Genomic DNA, 22226 nt, shown 5'->3' on the forward strand with positions numbered 1-22226 from the left:
CAAAATAACAAATACATGATAATTCCATGAATAAACACAAAATATAAGGCACTTTAATTACAAGAAAATGTACACATTAAAATCTAGGACTTTAATTAACATCCATAATATCAACAATGGAACAAATAACATATTACACATGAAAATTGATATAAAAATTCAATAAAACATTATGGACATGCAATTAAATCATTATATAAGCTCTCTAATTAAACCTACATACACAAGTATATGCATAACTCACACAGTGGTCATAAAATTTCAAGAACTCCTAGGTTATAAGCACAATACACCCCTACCTCAAGCTAGGAGCAAACCCTAGCTACTCCAAAGGAAAAATGTACTCCAAATGCAAAATTGATTGAGGGGTTTTGTTCCTCTCGTAGTCCCCGTCAATTTTCCTTCGATGTAAGCTCAAAATCTCAAAGGTTGGAGGTGAAATGGTGGAGAAATGGTTGAAGTAAAATGAAAAATAAAAAAATGGGAGAGAGTGTCGGTGGAGTGAGAGAAATGAGAGGATTTTTGGTCTATCTTACACTTTCTCTCTCTATACAAACACACATATACATATCACACACATTCCCATCCACACATATCTTACCCACTAGTTAACTTAGGCCCCACAACATAACAAAATGCAATTAAAAAAATAAATATAAAAGGAAAATAAAAATGAAAATAAACTTGGTCATCACATAAATTATTCACATCATTTCAACTGTAGAAATTTAAGCAACGACTATTTCTCAAGTTGTGTTTCTTGTGGTTGTGGGAGACAGTATTAACAACCTAATTTTGATATTAATTATGAATTTTGAACAAATTCAATGCCCTTTATTTTTTTAAAAGTAATAATGTTGGATTCTAAGTTAGTATACTAATTTTTTAATTAAAAAATTAAAGTGTATTTGTTCAAAAGTAGAGGGCCGATGTCCTCCTCTGTTGCTAACTTTGATTCTCTTAAGTACAGCGTAACTCTACGAAGGAGTCGTACCCGTGTTTTGTCTATATCGAATACCAACACTACTCGAACATGTGTCTGATACTTCATATATGTGTTTATAAATAAAAATAAAATTTTATTATTTTGGACACTTCACTGACACTTCCGGACACTTAGACTGACACTTTCTAACATTTGTAATACAAGTCTACCAGATAGTCTTGAAAATAATATGAACACATTCTGAAATGTTCAACTTAAATTTTTTAAAATAAAAAAATTAAATTAAATAAATAAATAAAAATTTGGTATTGTACATATAATCACAAGTGAAGCATAAAATGATATTTGCCCATTTAAAACAAAAATACTATAACAGTATATATAATATAAAAGTCATTACAATAATGAGATAATTTTATTTTCCAAAATATTTCAAAGCTCTTAGTATAGAAATTAGAAATGAATCAAAGTTTTTTAATACAATTACTCAATATATGTATATAAACAAATATTTATATTTATATATAGTCGTGTCTACGTCACACTCAGCAGCAGAGACGACTGGGGGACTATTCACGCGGAGGTCTTTCTGAGCTTCACAAGAAGGGTCACAATTTGGTCATCTAATGCAAGAATCTTCGATTCAATTTCCATAGAGCAATGCAATGAGGAAATGAAAAAGGAAGAGAAGAGGTCTCGATCCTAACAAGTTTGTGTCTTATTTTTTAAAAATTTGACGTGTCCACATATCCACGTCTTGTCCGTGTCTCGTGTCATTGTCCATGCTACATAGTAGTTAACCAACCGTGAGATTTAACCGAAGTTCAAAATTGTCACATGGTTCACTAAAGTGTTGGTTGATACCTTAATTTTGCAATTAAGTCCCTTTGATAATGCAAGTTGACTTGGATGAGCATTTGACAAACTCAATGCCCTTTTTTTGAGTGAATGAAAATGATTTTAATCCCTGGTCAAATTTAGCAGAAATGAAAATAATTTATTTTGTATTACGGGATGACTGGTTACACTTGGCGCCATTTCATTTTCATAGTTTGGTCAGATCCTTGTATATAGGTGCAACTACCACATTTGAATAAAGCAAAAATCACAATAATTCTCCTGAAGACTCGTTTCTGATGCACAGAGATGAACCCATACAATGGGAAATCAATTTGCTTTTATTTATCCATAAATGAGATGTCATTAAATCACAAGATTGAGACTTGGACTATTTTTCTGCTTGAAAATAACTAGGAATCAATTTCAAGGACATAGATGTGTATATGCGTTCCTTGAATTATATAAAAACAAATTGGTCTTACAAATGCCAAAAATAGGAAAAGCAACAACCTATAATACAAATATACTTTGAACATGAAGATTCAATCCCCATACAACATCTTACGCAAACGAATGGACAGCCATGTGTGAGAAGAAATCTAGCTTAATCCAATCAATCCTACAGAGACCATAGAATGATAACTGGCAACAACATATACCGTCAAACTATACGTCGAATAACAGACATTCGATCAACTGACTATTGTTTATAGTAGCCACTCTGGTGGGGAGGAGGATATGGAGAAGGAACGTTGTAAGGAGGTCGAGGAAAAGATCCGGGTTGCTGTGGCTGCGTATTGTAGTATGGACCACGCCACCCAGGATAAGCAGGTTGGCCGTACTCATGGCCGACTGCAGGTTGCTGTTGGTGCTGCGGTGGTGCATACAGAGGACCTGTAGCTGGCACATGGTAAGGAGGTGGCGGGGGCTGTGAAGAGCCATAAGTGGGAGGGGGGTGAGCATATCCAGGCATTGTTGGCTGCTCGGTGGGCTGGTAGTAAGGTGGTGGTGCTTGGGGAAGAGGAGGCGGCATGTTCCCTGTGTCGGTTTGCTGTTGGGAACTGGATCTTTGATTTTGATAAGGCTGTCCGGCTGTAGGGTAGTTGTAAGCACCTGTGTTCTTACCATCCTGGAAACTGAGGCCTGCAATTTGTCTTTGTACATCTTCGATCATTTCTCGGCACTGTATGCTTCTGGTCATTACAAAATCACTGCACTGCTGCTTTACGTTTGTGATAGCATCCTATTTGACAAAGGCAAATGCAGATGAATTCATGTTTAATGACATCACTAAAAAGTCCTGACACGCGAAAAATAAAATTTGATAATCTCATGCATACAAATGAGAAAAATGTAAACAGTAACAATAATAACGAGGCACTTAATCAGAGAATCCAAAAGAAGGTATGCTATTATTTAACTTAATAATTTTTTATTTTGCAAAATCTAGTCATTAAGATTAGCAATAAGAAATTTCATACCTGAAGAGTAACATAGAACTTCAGTCCCTCATTGATGTTCTCTTTAATTTCGCGGAACTTAGCTATGGCAGCTTCGATCTGCTTGTAGCTCTTCTCTCGAGATGCTAAGAAATTGAAGTAAAAGCATACAAAGAATGTCAAACAGGGGCACACTCCATATGAGTGGAAAACAGATGCTGGAAGCATCAACAGAACGAGTAGGAATATTTTAGGATGCAACTGAAATAAACCCACATCAATGTTGAGATTCAGCCACATTGGAGAAGCTCTTGAGCTTATGGTATCACTAATATTTATAGGACTAGACACAACAAAGAGTTGTCAAAAACTAAACAAAATATAACAAAAATTCAATCACCATGTTATGGACATCAAGGGAAGCATGAAAGCATTAGCACTAGACTACTAATTATATATAATTAAATGTGTATAATGATAATTATGGAAAGAAAAAAAAAATGTGTACAATGATAACTGTAGATTGATTAAGAGATGAGATAGTTACCAGTTCATATAACTTGTCTAGCCTGCTATGCCTGTGAGCTCACTAGCTGAACTAACACAACGTGAACCACACACACGCAAAAAAAAGGGACTTTTAATGTGACTATTTGCTCTATTCTAAGGACAAAACCGGCAATCAGATAAGTGAGTGTAATGCGATTAGCAATTGCCAACAAAAAACAGGCTCCAATACCTACTGATCCACAGTGTAGAACATAAGACGCCTGCTGATGCATGGTACGAATACAGGATACCAATCACATAAACTAGTAGGACCACAAATAAAAGAGGCCTAGTGAGACCATTCCTAATCACACAATCAAGAAAAGAATAGAAGAAAAATACAACCATCCATGAACAACAAATGAATAACTGAACAAAAATGAATAGATAACAGCACTTAATCTACAATAAATAAAACCTACCTTTATAATCTTCAAGATTGAATGTAGCAGCAAAGTCGTCATTTTGAGCCTGTAAACAGCAATAAGATCATTTTAGGAACAATAAGTTCTTAAGAGGCACGTTTTTAATGTATAAAAGATCAAAAATTACCATTTGAGACCAAATTCTGTTAACCAAGGCAGAAAATGAATGAATAACAGCAACTAAGAGAAATCTTGAAGAGGCAATGAAATTAAATTGGTAAAGGTGCCTCTTCCTTTCAACACTAAGGACAGTGGCAAACCATCACACAACTCTTCTTAAGCCTAGTGCAATAGGAAAAGGGTCTCCTAATACCAGTTCCTATATTCACTTCTAAAGGTGATGCCCCAATTCTACCGATCAATTAATAAATAAATAGATAAGGATTTAAGCTAACCTCAAAACAGAAGCAGTCTTTAAAGAAGAAATAAATAAAGGTGGTGAAAAATTAAGTTCCAAAGTGAATTTCCTTCCTATCAAAAGTCCCTTCCCCTCAGGAAGTTATAAAATTTAGAGAGAGACATTGGGGGTGGGGGGAAAGGAAGATCAGAATATCATAAGTATAATATCTAATTGTGTTCCCTATTGTACGGCACCACCCCAATCAAAAGTGGGGGAAAAAGATGCACAGACACAAATAATCCTATCACGTGACACAAAAAAATCTACAGCCGTATGATGGAAAAAGTAATTGGTCCTTCAACTCCCACCAGTTCCGCAGAATTTATTAGCAGAGCCATTCACTGGAAGTATCAAATTCATCATAAACAATCATACTTCGCAATAATAACCATGCAAGGCAATAATAACGTATACCTGAATTTGTATCAATAATTGTTCTTGTGCCTCAATATTCTGCCCAATTTCTTCGCAAATGTGATCATACTTCGCTAACTCCTTTCTAAAAAGATCCTCATAAGAGCCCGTGGAAGTCATCAACTTCGGCAAGATATTATCCTGAAACCAAACATGAGGTAATCTTAACCAACTGCGCACTAAAAGAAAAGGCAGCAGTTGCAATAACTGGAATGAAATAATGCACAAATTCAACATTTTATAAGCATGATGATTTTATTCCATCCAATGTAAAAGTGATGCAGCAAAGCAGGAAAAGCTTGATGATCTCAACGGTTTATTTGTGAAAGGCAATCTTTGAAACAATAAGACAAGGAGATGCCTAAAATTAAATCAACCAGATGCCATTTCATTCTGCCTGTTGTTTTGGATAGCCATGATGATTAAGATGATGTCCAACTAAGAAGCACGGACACTCCAAAATGGGCAAAGAATCCGTGTCGGACACGGACACGCGTCGGACACGCCGAAAAACGTGTCTGGAATTTTTTTATTTTTTTTAATTTTCGGACACGGCTTAGACACGGCTCGGACACGGTTTGGACACGGCTCGGACACACTTTTCTGGATTTTTTTTTTTTTTTTTTAAATTTTTAATTCTGATATGTTAATTTTTTTTTTTTTTAATTTTTAATGCTGATATGTTCTATTTTTTGTTTTGTACTACCCTAAAGATGCTGATATATATATATACTAACCTAAAGATGCCACAATTCGCCGTGTCCGTGTCCTAAAGATGTTGATATATATATATACTAACATATCAGTGATATATATATATATTCCAACCTAAACATATCAGTGTTTTTTTTTAAAAATTATTAATGCTGATATACATATATATATATATATATATATATACTATTCGCCGTGTCCGTGTCCTAATTTTTTTGGATTTGCCGTGTCCTAATTTTTTTGGATTTGCCGTGTCCGTGTCGTGTCGTATCCGTGTCCTGTATCCGTGTCCGTGCTTCTTAGATGTCCAAGCTCAGGAAGAGGCTTGATTGCAGGTCTACCCCACCGCACCCCGAGCAAGAGGGGGGGAACCCTCACAATTTGTCCCACTTTTAAAGAAAGTTGAAATTCAAGGAAAAATTAAGGTAAATGACAAATATCTCTATCCTGTACAGGACAGATATCGAGCTGATCAATTTCCAATAATGTCCTTGAAGATTAATTTTTAAGTTATACAGAAAAAAAAAAAAAAAAAAAAATGCACAACACTAATTTATGAAAATATTTAACATTCATCATTCTAGCAGAAGCTAACAACATTTAAGATCCTGATAGACGCATGACCACGTTAATACAGAAGGGGGAAAAAGCAAAATAATATATAATCATTACGTGAGATTCTGGTAAGAACCGTCTGAACATTAATTATTTTCAAGTAGCAGATAACTGCATCAAATCCAAAATTATTTTGCAAATTAGGTATCAAAAACAAATTTTACCATCCTTAATTGTATTCACTCAGTAATATACTCCAGATGGATGTATAGTTCATAGAAAACCAAGGCCTTTTTACCATATTTTATCCCAACTTAAACACTACAAACATTCATTGAAGATGAAAGTACAATATATCTATCTATCCAGAAATTATATTTTGATTAGCTGGCTAAAATCCATCATACAGCACATATATTTGGCCAATAAGTCTCTTATTCACTATTCAACTAATTGGACAGATATATTTAACGCAGTAACTGCAGCATAGACTACGAATCTAGAACACCCTGTGCTTATTGATGGATTCTAACAATCAAAGATCATGAACAATATTTTATTAAGAAGAAACTATTATATATGTTCAAGAGTGGGCAAGATGTCCAACCACTAAAGCAAGACAAACTAGTCAAAAGCACAACTCTCACCCCATCTCCAGATACAAGAAAAACCCAAAACCCCCATAATCAAGGGAGGCATTTGATGAGCACTACCACATCCAATAACCCAAAAACCCCACAATCAAGGGAGGCATTTGATGAGCTACCACATCCAACAACCCAAAAACCCCATAATCAAGGACGGGGAGGCATTTGATGACCTCTAGCAAATCCAAGGGATGTAAGTATATAACCCCTTCTAAGCCAAGAAATCCATCACGCCAAGGCATCCCATTAAGATTTCTTCTATATCACAATCAAATGCCTTAAGGATGATACCAAAAAAAAAAAAAAAGGAAAAAGAAAAAGGCTGCCTTAATCAATAAACAGATATAAATCGCTTCCAATAACCCAAATACCCCATAATCAAGGGAGGCATTTGATGAGCTACCACATCCAACAACCCAAAAACCCCATAATCAAGGAAAGGGAGGCATTTGATGACCTCTAGCAAATCCAAGGGATGTAAGTATATAGCCCCTTCTAAGCCAAGAAATCCATCACGCCAATGCATCCCATTAAGATTTCTTCTATATCATAATCAAATGCCTTAAGGATGATACCAAAAAATAAAAAAGGAAAAAGAAAAAGGCTGCCTTAATCAATAAACAGATATAAATCGCTTCCATTTTTGGATAAAAGTAAATGATTAATAGGCGCCCAAGCCGCCAAGGGGTCACGCCCCATGCACATTGATTCAGAGTGATAAGTATGGTATATATACAAGTTGGCAGCTTGCCAATATTTTTGTGCCATCATCTTATTCAAATTTCTAAATATCATATGCATCAATTAGAAACCACCCCTTCATGCATAAAATTCTGCCTATCCATCTCACAACTCCAAATTTGGGTTTGGGACAGCTTTGGTAGTTATTTTTCATCTCGAACAGGGTCAAGAAAGGCATTTGACAAGTTATCATGGTGGTTTGGTCAGAGATGGTATCAGGGTGGTTGGTATAAGGATTTAGCGGTTCAATAGAATAATAACTGAGCTGGTGGTTTGTCAGTGGCCTCCCTCTCTATCTCTCGACACACACACACACCCCTATATGAAGAAAGTGCAGAAATAAATCACACATGGTTACAAAATATCTTACAAATTAATTTTTTAATTACCAAAAATTTCTGTTTTGAAAAAATATTATGGTGAAAATGGAGGTCCATTGGTGGTTTGGGCATGGTTCTAGAGTCCTTTTAAAGGAATAAAAAGAAAGGAGCATTGTTGAAGGTTTTGAGATTTTCATCAGGGAAGAATAATGATCGAGAAAGTTTCTTGAAAAACATGGAGTGATGAACCAAGGAAAAATATTGGTATGTGGAGAGAGAGGGAGGTGGGGGTAAGATTAACTCTCTCAGTAAGTTATACTGTGCTTCCTTCATCTTCAGCACTCAAATCCTTACACTAACTCGGTCAACTCTATGTCAAAACCACAATTCATAACCATCAGCCACTCCCAAAACCATAGCTTCATGACCTTCGCCTCCTTCAAAGATGCTGCTTGCTTGTCAGAGAAAAGACGCTGCGTGCAATTATCAACAATCAAATATTCAAAATTCATCAAATATGATGATAAGCCATGAGAGGAGGGAGAGAGAGAGAGAGAGAGAGAGAGATGATTCAGATGGTTGAGGAGAGCCAGTAGCATCAGGTAGTGAAGCAGAAGGTTGTGGTGGGTGGTGGCTATAGGTAATTTAATTGACAGAAAGTTAAGTTTTGTCCACTTTTGATCTTAGCATGAGGATGTTTTGTAATTTTATAAAGCAGTCAACAAATATTTAAATCTTTTAGACGGAAAAGGTTAGACGAGTATTCTGAAAAGTTTCACTAAACAGTCCTGAAGGCTAACTAAGGATAGAGCGAATCTTGTCAAAAGCGTCGTTGAGGTCTAGGTAATTATGCTAATTTTCAACGTGTGTATAATGAAGTCAACCCTACCAATAAGTCAAAGTCAATGTAAGCTACCTGGGAAAAGCTACCCTGAAGTGGACTCCTGCAAGATGCCACTCCATGTCACACTCACATAATCCACAGAAATCTTCTCCATTCACCATAATACTAAACAATATTTTGACAACTCAACCCTGAAGAACCCAGGAGGCAAGGACCTCACTCTCTGCACGTCACCCATTATATAAGTAGCTTGAAGCCGTGAATGGAGAACTCAAACCACCCTTTGCAAATAACCTTTTTAAAAAAAACAACATTTATAATGTCTTATAACCTCATTAGATAACTAATAAACCCACACAGTTGCACACTCCCAAAATTTACCATTCATCCCTCTTTTCCAAAGGGAAACTCAATTGACCCTGTATCTCCACAACCACTTCCATTGAAAAAACTCAACTTTCAAATTCACAATCCTCCCCTTCTTAATAGAGGAACAAACCCCATCCCATCATACTGAGTGCTATTGAAAGTCGTCCCTAAAACCTTCCCATTAAGAAAAATTTTATTTTGCAACTCCTCTAACATCTTCCCACCTAAAGCAGTTATACAAAAAATTGACATAGAACACGCCATAAGGCACTACAGAACCCAAAGTCAATTGGCCTTTCAAAGAGGATCCTAACAGTTCCAACTACAACGTTGAAACTTGAGAGAGCATCCGACAACCCAGGATTGGAGCTAGATCAACCTCATCCACCATGTAGATAATAGTATCATCTCATATTTTGATACTCACATTTTCCAAAATTCCCCTTCAAACTCAGAACTGCCTCTCAGCAAAGCAAGACATAACACAACAATCAAATTTCTTTCTTTTTTAGTCTTTCCTTTTTTTTTTTTGGGTGGCCTTGCGCACATGCTATTATCAAGCTACTAAACAACAAAATTATAAATCAAGTAAACACACCTTCCTCTTCATCTCTTTAAGCATATCTTCAAGACCTGCCCTTTGAGCACCAAGAGTCTCTAATTGCCTCTGCAAACATAACAAAGCAAGATTGAAGGTATTATCTATACATAGTACTTAATCACATGAAATAACATATCTGTGTAGACAATGAAAGTAAGATTAATCTTTCCAAATAACAATAATGAGGATACCAATAAAAAAATGAAGTGAAGAAAAGCATCATATATTCCATTTATTTTCTCATTTACACACTAATTTGTAAAACCTATTACCCAGTATATCTGCCTATGAATATTTTTATTTAGTACATTCAACTAATATGGTAACTCATAAGATTAACTGAACAAATACTGAAAACTCTACGCAGAAAGACCTACTACCGATGTGGCAGCACTCCCAGTTTGTCTCGTAGACCATGCAATAAACCACAGCATTAGGGAAGTTTCTCCTCGATGTAGAAAAACATAAGAAGCTAGTTCTAACACATATCTTCATACTTAGTCCAGCACAAAGGGACAGGCCACGTGCATGAAACACATCATAAATAACAGGCATTTGCGAGCATACACAAGTGTTCTTTACAGTTGATAACAGAACAATAGCTGGAAGGTCTTCCAAATTCCGTTATGCCATACCACTCCACCAGTAACTCGGTGCAACATTGTAGCGGTGTTCCCAAGTTGGGTACAATTTTGACACATGAGCATACAACAATAGAGTTGGGATCAGGTGCAGTACACCACAAGTGCTATACTGCATCCGACAGTACACATCACACAAACGTGTGATCGCACACACATGAGTGATGACGACCCTTGGATGCATCACTTGTGTTGTTGCAGAGGATCCGAACTCATAACAATAAACTTCTTTTTAGTTTTATATTTGAATACATTGCCGTATTTTTTAAAGGGCTAGCCCAGTGCACGAAGCTCCTGCCATTGTGGTTCTAAGGAAAGTTAGATGTACACAGCCTTATCGCCGCACACCTAAAGGAAAGGACTGGTGCAACAAACCACAAAACTATGCAGAGGTTGAGAGAGATTGTTTCCCGACTGTGTTTGGTTTCTACAAGACAATATCCGACACTCGTCATCAAGAAAAGTTGTCCCAACAGTATTGTATGTCACACACTTGGTTATTTTTTCAAGCATGTAGTAATGCCCTTCTAGCATGCCTTGGAGATACACCACCAATATCACTTTTACTCTTTTATCAAACTTGTTAAATTTTAGTCTAAGAGGAGTTTCACATTTCATAGGTGTAATATTTGTTATCTCCAATTAAAATCTCTAGTGTTGATGAAAAATTTACAAAATAGTCCTTTATTTTCAAAATCCATACTTTCAAACTCAAAATTATGATCAATTCTCAGTACAATGGTAAAATTCAAGATGATAAGCGTGAAGATGTAGATCCTAGTCTTAGAACAGCCACTTTATGTAAAATAATGTGAAAGGTTGATCTGGTTTAAATCTTTTTCTCCCACCACTCCACGCTGGATAACGAACTTGTTACATTGAAATATGACTGTTCATTGTCACTCTTATTTATACATTTTCTACATTCAATGCATAAAAATAAAGAATCTTAAAATATATATATATATATTTCTTAGTATAATTTTTAATAAGTTCAATAGATCATGTGAGCCTAGCCATTACGATTTACGAGAACAACCAAGCAATGTAATTCAAGGCATCCTTCAACAAAAACAGAGAGAAGGAACTCCCATTCATATACATTGAAATTTGTTTACATATAGTTATGTCACCAACATGTCCAGTGTTTTAGACTAAAAAACCACGGATATATAAGTTGTTTTCATTTCCTATGTTTTTATATTAACCTACCACGAATGTCTAAACTATTCTCATCTTTTGTATATCTTTGTACCTTGCTCCAATAAAATGAGAAGATGGACAGGTTTCATAATCTTTTCTTAAAGATAATTTCGCAATCCAAAATGATAATTGGCTGTTCACATGCATTAACAAATGGAATTATAATAACCAGCCTACATGACATATATTTTAAGCATTTCCTCCAAGGTATGGAAGTATTATCATCATATAAAACACAATGTTACGGGAAAAAGTAACACGAGTTTAATACAGAGAGACTCAGAGGATATATTGCAGCTGGGTAGAAGAGATTAATTTTATAAAACAAAATAAGAGGAATATGTCATCGTAACTCGCAAGACATATCAACTTCTAAGTGTAAGAACCATCGCCAATACACCAACAGCTAGGTAGCCCCTGCCCCGAAGTTATATTAAAATTTTAAAGTTAAGCATGTCCCTCGTGGCAGAGCAAAGAATATACTTTAACAACAACCTGGAAGAAAAAAAAACAATTGAATTTCTACAATAAAATGTGTGCATATATATTCTGATGTCTGGTAATGTGATGCACAATAGCATTGAAATTGGAAAGGGACTTTACATGCAGAAAAGGAAAATAGGAAGAGCATAAAGCTAATTATTATACTCGTGAAACAAATTCGCAAAACATTGTTGCAGTTTATAGCTTCAAAAGATGAAATTTTACCAAACTCTGCTTCAGGGCCCCCACTATAGCATCTTCGTTGGCATCCAAAGACATAATAGGCCTTGCCAATGTCGGTAGGGCAGCTTCTATCTGGTAAAGACAAGAGAATAAATAACTGAATCAAATAACTTATTGCCAAGACCAAAAATAAAAATAAAAAAACCTGTTGAACGACCATGACTCGTTGACAATAATACAAATAGTTTCTCAAAATAACAAAGTTAAAAGTGATGAGCAACCAAAACGACTCCCTTAACTCCATAGGTCTCCCATCACAAAAAAGAAGTAGAAAAACCAAGTGATCAAAATAAAATCTACACTCATAACAATGCTAATACCATATGTCCACTGATATCAGTTCATACATTTCTGTAAATATATAAAACGATAACCAGAGAGTATAATGTAATTCGCACTCCACATTCTTCATTTGCACTCCACGCACTTTTGTTTAGAAAAGAAAACGGCACAATTACCCATTAAAAAAATTCACTCCACAATTATTTGAAAAAGTATAATTGCGCTCCACTTTTGAGGGGTAGTTTTGCCATTTCATTTATTAATCAAGTGGAAAAAAAAGAGTGTTAATATCATCTCCCAAACAGAAAAATACAAAAAATAAAAATAAAAATAATTTAAATTATCACCATGTATTTAACATATTTATTAATGTTGAAACAAATCTCATCATTTCATAAAAAATCATGTTTAGCTACACAAAAAGATTGTCCTATAAGGCATATATCATTAATGACCGGTCATCAAACTTTAATATCCACCAAACAAGACAAAATAACATAAACAATTCAATACATAAAACATACCGGACGGCGATCAAGGATTGACATGAGAGCTGTATGATCTCTCACTGAACGCTCAATACGGGCATCACTTTCTCCAGCTTGCTTCAAATTTGCTGCAAATCTATTTAACCTGTCCTGCAAGTTCTTTGTTAAAGTACTGGACTGTGGCCTAGTCCACCGTGTACCAAATTGGCTCCTAAACTGAGCATCTTCTCTCGCTTCTTTCTGCAAGAGTTCCTCTGTCTGGACCAGCAATTCCTGATTCACCCTCTTCAAATCTCTAACTTGCTGCAGCTCAGCTTCCAAACCAGATGGGCCCCCACAAATTTGCACTGCCTCCACATCTTCTTTAAGAGTTGTAGGAAGGGTAAAGTTCCCTTCCAAAGCAAGAATTGAATCAGGCAAGTCCATTTCCTTGAGCCTCACTCGGGTTAGCTCACTCCCTTGTTGCAATTTCTCAGCTTGTGTTCGGATAACGTCATCAACCATTTCAGTGTATCTAGAAAGAGCTTTTGCACTGCTGTCAGGAACAAGACTTGAAAACATCTTCTCCTTGCTTGCATCCAACACCTCACCCATTGCCAGAGCCTTAACCAATGAAACTGTTGGAAGAGGCGCTAAAGAGCTGGCCGCAGGAACTCTCATTAGGTAAACTCTATCATTCTCCTTCATAGCTCTCTCCAGGTTTCGATTTAGAGTGGCTTCCAACTTATTCATTGCATCCAAAAGCTGCTGTGCAGCCCCCTTTGAGGATGATTTCTTTGCCTCAGATAAAGCACCAATTCCACTCTTCAAGCGTGCAATTTCCTCAGCAATCTCTTCTTTCTCATGCAGCTCTAAACTATATCTATAGCATGCCTCGGCATAAAACACGGCCACCTTGAGCTGCACATGAGTTATCCATGCCTTGTCAAAATGCTGGCTGAGAGGTGCAACATTCAGCGCTGCCAAAGCTTCCTCATAATAGAGTCCAACCTGTGATCACACACATTTTGGATATAATTAAATTTAGGTTATAACCAAACAAAAATCATATAAATGAATGAAATCATAACTGGGAACGGAATCACTTGCGCCATGCAACAAAAGACTACAAAAATGCTAAACTTATCATTTATGATTCATTTTGCATTTCTTATAAGAGTCATTCCTGGTGTCCCATGAAACAATGAATTCTATTAAACAAATCTTGGGATATTATTACTTTCACCACAAATTCCAAATCTTTTGTCACAGTTCAGCTAAGCAACAACTTTTACAACAGTAATCAATGGGCAAAATAATGTTATATGACCATGAGTTATATGGATTCCATGGAAAAGTCATGGATTTTTACAGAAAATTTGTGTGTAATCATCATATTTCATCACATAGTATGGCATAAATTCACGGGTTCACAAGCTGAAGAAAATTTAAAACAAATAACAGACTACAATGCAAAACAATAAGTACTAACCTGCCTACAGATTTTTGCACAGAGACCAGGGGTGCTTCCCTTGGCAATTGTATTCTCAAACACACATTCCTGCGCTTGCGCCAGCATAAGCCTCTCCAACATCCCCGCACACTCAACCGAAACATCCACAGTCGTGGAACTCCCCATGGACGCCTTCGTGGACGCATTGTCCCTCAAAAACGCAAATGCCCCGGCGGCCGCCATAAACGAGTGCGACCCCTGTTTCCTCCCCTCTATGGAGGACCGGTCGAAGGACAACCCAATCTGACTGTGCACCGCGCCGAGATTGAACAACACGGCAGCTTTCTCCAAGTGTATGTTCTGCTGCGAGGCCTTCTGCTTGTTCTTGAATGCGTCGTGCCAAGTGAACGTGATGGCGTTGACGTGGTCCTTATCGGGTGAGATCGGGAACCTAGACTCGACCGCGCAGAGGGCTTTGTAGTAATTTTGGAGGAGGTCGCGGCGGGCAGTGAGGGAGTCGGCGGTGGTGCGTTCGAGATCGGCGCGCATTTGCTTTAGGGTTTGGAGATCGTCTTCGAGGTTTTGGGCCTCGCGTTCGGAGTAATTGAAGACGATGTAGTTGCGGAGGGGACGGTAGAGATCCACTGACACGGTCTTCTTCTCGTAGATGGCAAGCATGATGTTCGTGGCGGACGAAGACGTCGGAGCCGCCATGATCGGAGATTTGGTGAATCAGAGAGCTGAGAATCGAATTGAGATTGACGAAAAAAAAAATGAGATCGATAACGATGAGGTTGATTAACAAGAGAGTCAGAATCCGATAGTCAAATGTAATCGATTTTCTCTCACAAATTCCAACGCCTTATATACGTTCATATACATATATGTTTATAATACATATAATTAAACTTTCTTATAAAAAATATATTTGCTAAAAAAAAAATATCAGTCTAATATGTTACCATGTACGTAGTACAATGTAATTTTTTTTTTTTTTTTTTAATTTTTTGCTTAGCTAGAAAGAAAAACTATCAAAAGATATGTTTTGACAATTATGCCTCGAAAATGTTTGTGGGCATATTTGTGGTGCCCACCAACTTTAAAGGGTTGTTTGGTTACACATATAAAGCTAAGTTCAATGCTCCATGTTCTAAATATAAAGCTAATATCATCGTATTAGGAAAGCGCGTAAATCTTTATCTGTTTTTTATTTTTTATCAAGTTAAAAGATAACAAATATATCGAGCGTATCATGAGGAGGGGGTTATTTTATGACTTATTTAATGGGAAATAATTTTTTTTGAATAGCATTCTCTTATGTAGAATCTTAAAAGTACTCTTACGAAAGACTCTTGTAACAATATATATAAGAACACATCGTAATTATTTATGTTAATACGTATTCAACACAAACTGTTGTGATATGCCTAGTACATTGTTGAACACACCGAATACCTACTCCTCTTGTGTTATTATGCCGCCTTGTAATTGAACCGTGCTTGTTCTTCTGATTTGATTAATGATACAGTACTTGAGCAAGGGAGAGCTTATTTTTGGCCTCGAATGTGGGAGATGGTATTTAAGTCCAAAATTGAACACTTCATTTGAAGATGTATGGTAGAGTCCCAAGGTCTCCACTAATTGTCTATGCAAGGTGTGGGTTGCAAATGGAGACTTTGAAACACATTCTCTCGGAATTTTGGGAATTTTACAATATTGTAATTTAGTGGTATTTCTTTATCTTTTGAATTTAAGTCCTCGTAAAAGCAAAATAGATGTGTAAGTTTCTTGCTAAGGTAAAATAAAAATAAAGAATTTTCACCTTTTTCTATCTTATTTTGAGGGAGAAAAAATGGTCCTAACAAAATCTTTGAAAATGAAATTTTATCAACGAGTGATCTTTTCCAATTAAGGTACATAATTTGTGAGTGTGTCCAATGTTGAGATTGTTCCCCTTTTGCTCTTAGTTTTTTATTCTTTTGTGATTGATAAATTAAATAGATAAATTGTAAATGGCATTTAAAGAAAGCCCATTCTTGGAAAAGCCTCGTGGAGTAGTGTTTTAAATCAACTTTGAAAAAATAAAATAAGTTCAGTCAAAGAAAACATATGATATCTCATTTTCTTTTTAAGTGAAAACATATGGTTAAGAAAACATATGATATCTCTTCAAAAACACTGTGAAAAAAAAAAAAAAATGGAAAAGACATTAGAGTCCCTTGTTATAAAATATTAAATATTGTCAGCCATCTTAGCCTTATTAATGTACTTTTAAAATTTCTGAACTTTTTATTTCTTTTGAGTGCAATTGTGGTTGGAATGTATGATTTGGGGCGCTTTCTCACCAATTTTAATTCTTTGTGAGTGTGACTACTTAGTACTATCTCAATACCATATTAATTGTCCAGTTCAAAAATTTTGACTCATAATTTTTGTGAGTCAAAATTACATAGGATACATCCAATATAGGATATAGGTAATATATAAATATATAAAAAGAATATGATTAAAAATGATCTCAAATGACTCAAAAATAAAATCTGGTAATGAGTCAAAATTTTTAAAATAGATCATTAATATAGTAAGAAAGTAGTATAATTTTGCTGTGAAAAAAAAATAAAATCAGAATAATTATTTCCGTTTTGGACTTGTCATCTCCAAATCACAACACAACACTAATTGAGATTTATTATAAACCTAGTCCCTTTACGCATCAAGATTTATATTTTCTTTTTGTTTTCCCAAAAAAAAGGAAATATTGGAAAACAAATTTCTCACGGTCAAACCGGTGAACCGGTTGGCGTTGATAATCGACACCGCGTTCAATAGCGTGGTACGCGTGCGTAACACGCATAAATTTGTAAACTTCACGCTCTCTATACGTATATAAACGAGTATATATATATATACACACACACACATATTGGTGAAGGTTCTAGAGAGAGAAGCCGAGAAGAGAAAGGTCGAGTCTTTAGCTAGAGGCGGCCATAGATCATCCTCACTATCTTCTCTTCTCCGAATTCCGAAGTCGCTCTCTTTCGATCTCTCTAATTACCAGGTATGACTTTTCAACCTTAATCTCTATTGATTTCTCAAGCTTGTTTAGTGATTTGAAGTAGATAATTTTTCGGTAGTCTCATTTTAAAAGAATTTTTGGGGGAAATTTTCAACGATTAATTTTTCTTCCAAAATTCGAGATTAGGGTTTGCTAGGCATCTTAGTTGGAGCTCAATTATTAGGGCTTTTGGTTGCATATTTGGTTGTTTGGCTTATATATATAGGAGTATGAAATTGTGTAGTTAGTTTTCTAGATCTATGGATCTGTTGTTCTGGTTCAATAGATGATGTTTCTGTGGTTTATTTGGTATAGAATTTATATTTAATTTTTTGCGGACATTTATTTCTGCTTATTGTATTTATTATACCTTTATCAAAAACAGTTTATGGGTTTAGAGTTTAGCTTTAAGAGTCTTAGACTTACCATTAGGGTTTTGCAGATTAATATGGGAAGTATTTCTATGAAGAAAAAAAAAAAAAAAAAAAACCTTTGTTTTTGGTGGAAACATGTCTATCTAATACATCCTTTTTATGGCAACTTATCCTATTTTATCTTTTGCAGAACTTGATTAAAGAAGGTGCGGTAGAAAGGCTTTTGTAAGTTTAGACTTTAAAGATAGTTGTGGTTTTGGACTTGTGGATTCTCTGTATAAGGTAAGAAAGCTGAATCAGATATCTTCTTGCCTTTGCTTGTTGATGATAAAGCTGATTTTTTTTCTCTCACTGCAAGTATCTTGTGAATGTATCTGAATTATGCTCCTTTTGAAGAATTTTCTTTATTTAATTCATCGAATAAAAGGTGGAACTACTAGTATTGTAGTCAATAGGAAGAGAATCTGAACGTCTTAAAAACCTATAGGAGTATGCACGGAGTTGCTGAAACTGTGAAGTATGTGTGTCAGATGATTTAGCCGCAGTTTGTTAAATTTTAGCACGCTCTTGTCAACCTTTTAATATGTACTACAAATATTGACTAGTACTGTTTGCAATAGAAATAAGCACAACCATCTTAGTTTGGCATCTCTCTCAACATGGTAACCTTTTTTATTATTATTAGGATTTTACGAGCAGTAAGGTACCTTAACTATTAAACATAGCGGAGGCTTTGCAATGTTGTAAAAACTATGGGATGAGTGTATGGCATTAAAAAGAGCTCCAAGGCAAGAAGAAAAAATGTTGTAAACAAATTCTCCTCCAGCTAATGTTCGAGTATTTGTGAACCTAAACCATGTTTAAAGATCACCCTTGTCAACCATTTATGAGGCATTTATGAGTAATTCATTTACATATTTAATGGATGGAAGAGGAATCCCGTTTACATCGCTTATGTGTTAATTCAAAAGTTAAATTAGTTTCGTCTTCCATGGTGGTTAATCAGTACAAGCACAGCTGGCTTCCTGTATATTAATTACCAGGATTGAAATGATAAAATTATGAAATGGTGTAACTGCTTTTTTGGGTTTCTCAAACCTAAACTAATGCATACACAAAAACTGTTGTTATTTCAATGGAACGAACCTGAAATACAATCAATTTTTCTTAATGCTTGACATTATTTATATAAAGCACCCAATGCCCTTACGTTACCCTTCTGTCTCCCAACAATGATGTGGGATTATGAAATAGGAATGTTTTAGGGGTTTAAATATGAAGGAATTAGAAATATATATCAAACATTATAAACAAACCAAACAGATGATGGGGCACGAAAGTTCTATTTGGTTGCTATCTTTTTTTACTCTTATATTGGAATTCTGTAGTTTTTATTCTTGATATGGGAAGCAAAATCTTGATTTTGGTATACAAATTTCAACTTTTTTCTATGTAGGATAATGAGCACCAATAAGATTTTCTCTCTCTTTGATCACCATAGTTGATACACCATTTTATATTAAAGCTTTTCTCCTCGATATTATTTGCATTACTTCCTTTTTACCGCAAATATGTTCATTATTATTGTGGATTATGATGATTGAAGAACTAACATTGTTACCTTCTCTTCTTCGAGATGCACTTTCGGTCATCATCATACCAAAATGCAGATATTGAGTTGGTTTTCTTATCCAAATGGACTGCAAGAAGTTTATCCAAATGGTCGAGGACAAAAGGAAGAGAGCTCTGGAGAAGAAAGAAGCCCCCTTGAAATGGGAGCAGAAGCTTGAATCTGCTGCCAAGGCCAAAGCTGATGCCGAAGCCAGAGAGAGGAAGCTGAGGGCTGCTAAGCATAAGAGAGGATCTGTATCAGATTATGATAGTGAGAGTGACAGTGAGAGCGGTGGTGATGGGAGAAAGACATCTAAGAGGTCTCTCAAAAAGCACAAGAAGCACGGCCCTTCTGACTCAGGTGACAGTGAGAAGAGGAAGGAGAAGAAATCCAAGCGAAAACTGAAGAAACGATCCTCCGGCTCAAGTGACTATAGCAGCGATGAACATGGAAGTGGCTCAGAGGAAGAGAGGAAGAGAAAGAAGCGGGTCCACAAGAAGCATAGACATCATGATTCAAGCTCCAACTCCAGTGCTACTGATTTTTCAGCTGACGAGGATGATGGCCGTATCAGAAGAAAAAGTCACGCAAGACGTCACAAACATCATCGACGGTCACATTCTAGTGGTTCAGATCCTTCAGGTGATGAAGATGAGGGTGCTATTAGAAGGAGCACTCATGCAAAGCATCACAAACATCACAGGCGTTCAACAGATTCTTCAAGTGATGAGGATGACACCACTCTCAAAAGGAAGAGGCACGCAAAGCATCGTAAACATCACCAACGACGATCTCATAGTCATGACTCGAAGTCCTCAGATTCTGATTACCTTAGATGTGATCAGAGGATTCGATCTTTAAGAAAGGCATCTGATGACAACGATGAGGAATCAGATAGAAGAGTAAGGCATAAAAGCAGTCATCACCATCATCACAACCATCATCACAATCATCATCGCCACAACCCAGAGGAAACTCAGGAGGGGAATGACCAGTATAGGCAGACAATGGAACCAAACGGAAAGTATTTAGAGCACTCACCTAAGAATGCAAAGGAAAGCAAGCATAATGGCGCTCGTGATGTTCACAACTCTTAATTTAATGTGACTGAACTGACTGCTTTTCTACCGCGCTTTATTATGGTTTACGCTACATTAGGAAAACTATAATGTGAGCAAAATGTACCCTTTAATTAGCCCTGAATTCAGAGGGAGTCTTGTTATTGTCATTGGTTAGAGAACTTATCTCCGAACTCTCTTGTTGAAGGCCCCAATTGTATTGGAATGCGTTTTAGTTCAAGTGTCTTTTGCAGGCTTTTTGTTATCTTGTTTATTGGTGAGCTCTTAATGATGATGATACATTGGTGACTATTGCTTGAACCCATTGGAGGATTTTATTATTGTTCTTTTACACTGAAATGCACTGGTTGTTGCCTCGTGAGCGTCAGGTGTACTTCACTGGAAAAATAAATGCAACAGGATGCACTGTTTTGAGGTGCCAAACCATTTGAATTTAATGAGTTAAAAGATTGTTTTATTTCTTGGAATTTGAAAAGGGACTTTGTCAAATCACACCCATCGCCCTTTTGTTTTTTTTTTTTTGACAAATTACTAACCAGTGAATTTAACTATCCCATGCTATTTAGAACCTTAAATTAGTTGTTACATTGGAAAAGTCAAATCAAAATAAAACTATCTTTTCATTATTACCCTTTAAATTTTTAGAAATCTTCCAATTTGATAACATACATAATTAAACTTGACAATTTAGTAATTTTGAAAAGAGAGAATGCATTAATTACTTGACAATTTAATAATTTTAAAAAGAGATAATGCATTAATTATATGTCTGACATGTTAAAAAGATTTAGGATAAATTGTATTGACACCCCCTGAGGTTTTGGTTAATGTCACTTAGATGCGGGTCAACGACTTTTTTAACAATGACATCATACCTGAAAAATAACCAACTTGCCCTTTTTAGTTTTGAATATTCAAATTTGAAATTTTAAACTCAAACAACATATATGGGAACATATATGAAAAGATGTGAAATATATTATTTGAAAAAGGAAAGCAGACTATTATTTTGGGACAGACAAAAAAGAAAAGCATGACACTTATTTTGAGACGGAGGGAGTATAGTCATGTTAATTGACAAAACTACCCTCATCATTAATTTTTTTTTTTTGTTCATTTTTTTTTTTTCTTGTGATGGGTCTGGGCTAGCTATGGCTATTTTTAATTTTCTTTTCCTTTTTTTTTTTTTTTTTTTTATGTTGCGGTAGTTTATTTTATTTTATTTATTTTTGTAGAGTTATCTAGCTATTTCAAAAAAAAAAAAAATTAATTTTCTTTTTTATTTTTATGTTGTGGTGGTGGTTATGGTAGTATTAGTATTATTATATATAAACCTTATCTATATGTGTAGAAGAGATGAAGAATTTAGTTTAGTCCATTAAATTTAGTTAAGATGTTAAATTTGTAATTTTATGATTTAAATGGAGTTGTAGACAAAGGTTAAAAGATAATTTGATATGATTTCAGGGAGAATGTTAATGCACATCTTTTAAACCTCCGAAGGTGTCAATGTAAAAAAACTATTAACAG

The 22226-nt window shown here is 35.5% G+C and overlaps 2 protein-coding genes across 3 annotated transcripts; one reads left to right on the top strand and one right to left on the bottom strand.

The window, feature by feature from the left end:
• Window positions 1-2177: 2177 nt before the first annotated feature.
• Window positions 2178-15457, bottom strand: LOC132302552 (vacuolar-sorting protein BRO1). The gene is made up of 8 exons (XM_059799449.1): window positions 14616-15457; window positions 13181-14134; window positions 12357-12446; window positions 9802-9870; window positions 5014-5154; window positions 4197-4245; window positions 3268-3371; window positions 2178-3029 (listed from the first exon to the last, which is right to left on the bottom strand). The coding sequence occupies exons 1-8, from the start codon at window positions 15288-15290 to the stop codon at window positions 2487-2489; spliced, it is 2625 nt and encodes an 874-aa protein (XP_059655432.1). The 5' UTR covers window positions 15291-15457; the 3' UTR covers window positions 2178-2486.
• A 2023-nt stretch (window positions 15458-17480) lies between these two features.
• On the top strand, window positions 17481-20940 carry LOC132302553 (uncharacterized). Of its 2 annotated transcripts, none has more exons than XM_059799450.1 (3): window positions 17481-17634; window positions 18196-18287; window positions 19642-20940. In XM_059799450.1, exon 3 carries the CDS (start codon window positions 19701-19703, stop codon window positions 20712-20714), a length of 1014 nt encoding a protein of 337 aa, XP_059655433.1. In that variant the 5' UTR covers window positions 17481-17634; window positions 18196-18287; window positions 19642-19700; the 3' UTR covers window positions 20715-20940. The 2 variants fall into 2 exon arrangements, with proteins under 2 accessions (XP_059655433.1, XP_059655434.1); XM_059799451.1 differs by having other exon boundaries at window positions 19676-20940.
• The last annotated feature ends 1286 nt before the right edge of the window (window positions 20941-22226 follow it).

This window comes from Cornus florida, unplaced genomic scaffold (genome assembly GCF_030987335.1).
Source record: "Cornus florida cultivar Cherokee Brave unplaced genomic scaffold, ASM3098733v1 CherokeeBrave_3.0.0_Hap2_Chr04, whole genome shotgun sequence".
NCBI lineage: Eukaryota > Viridiplantae > Streptophyta > Magnoliopsida > Cornales > Cornaceae > Cornus > Cornus florida.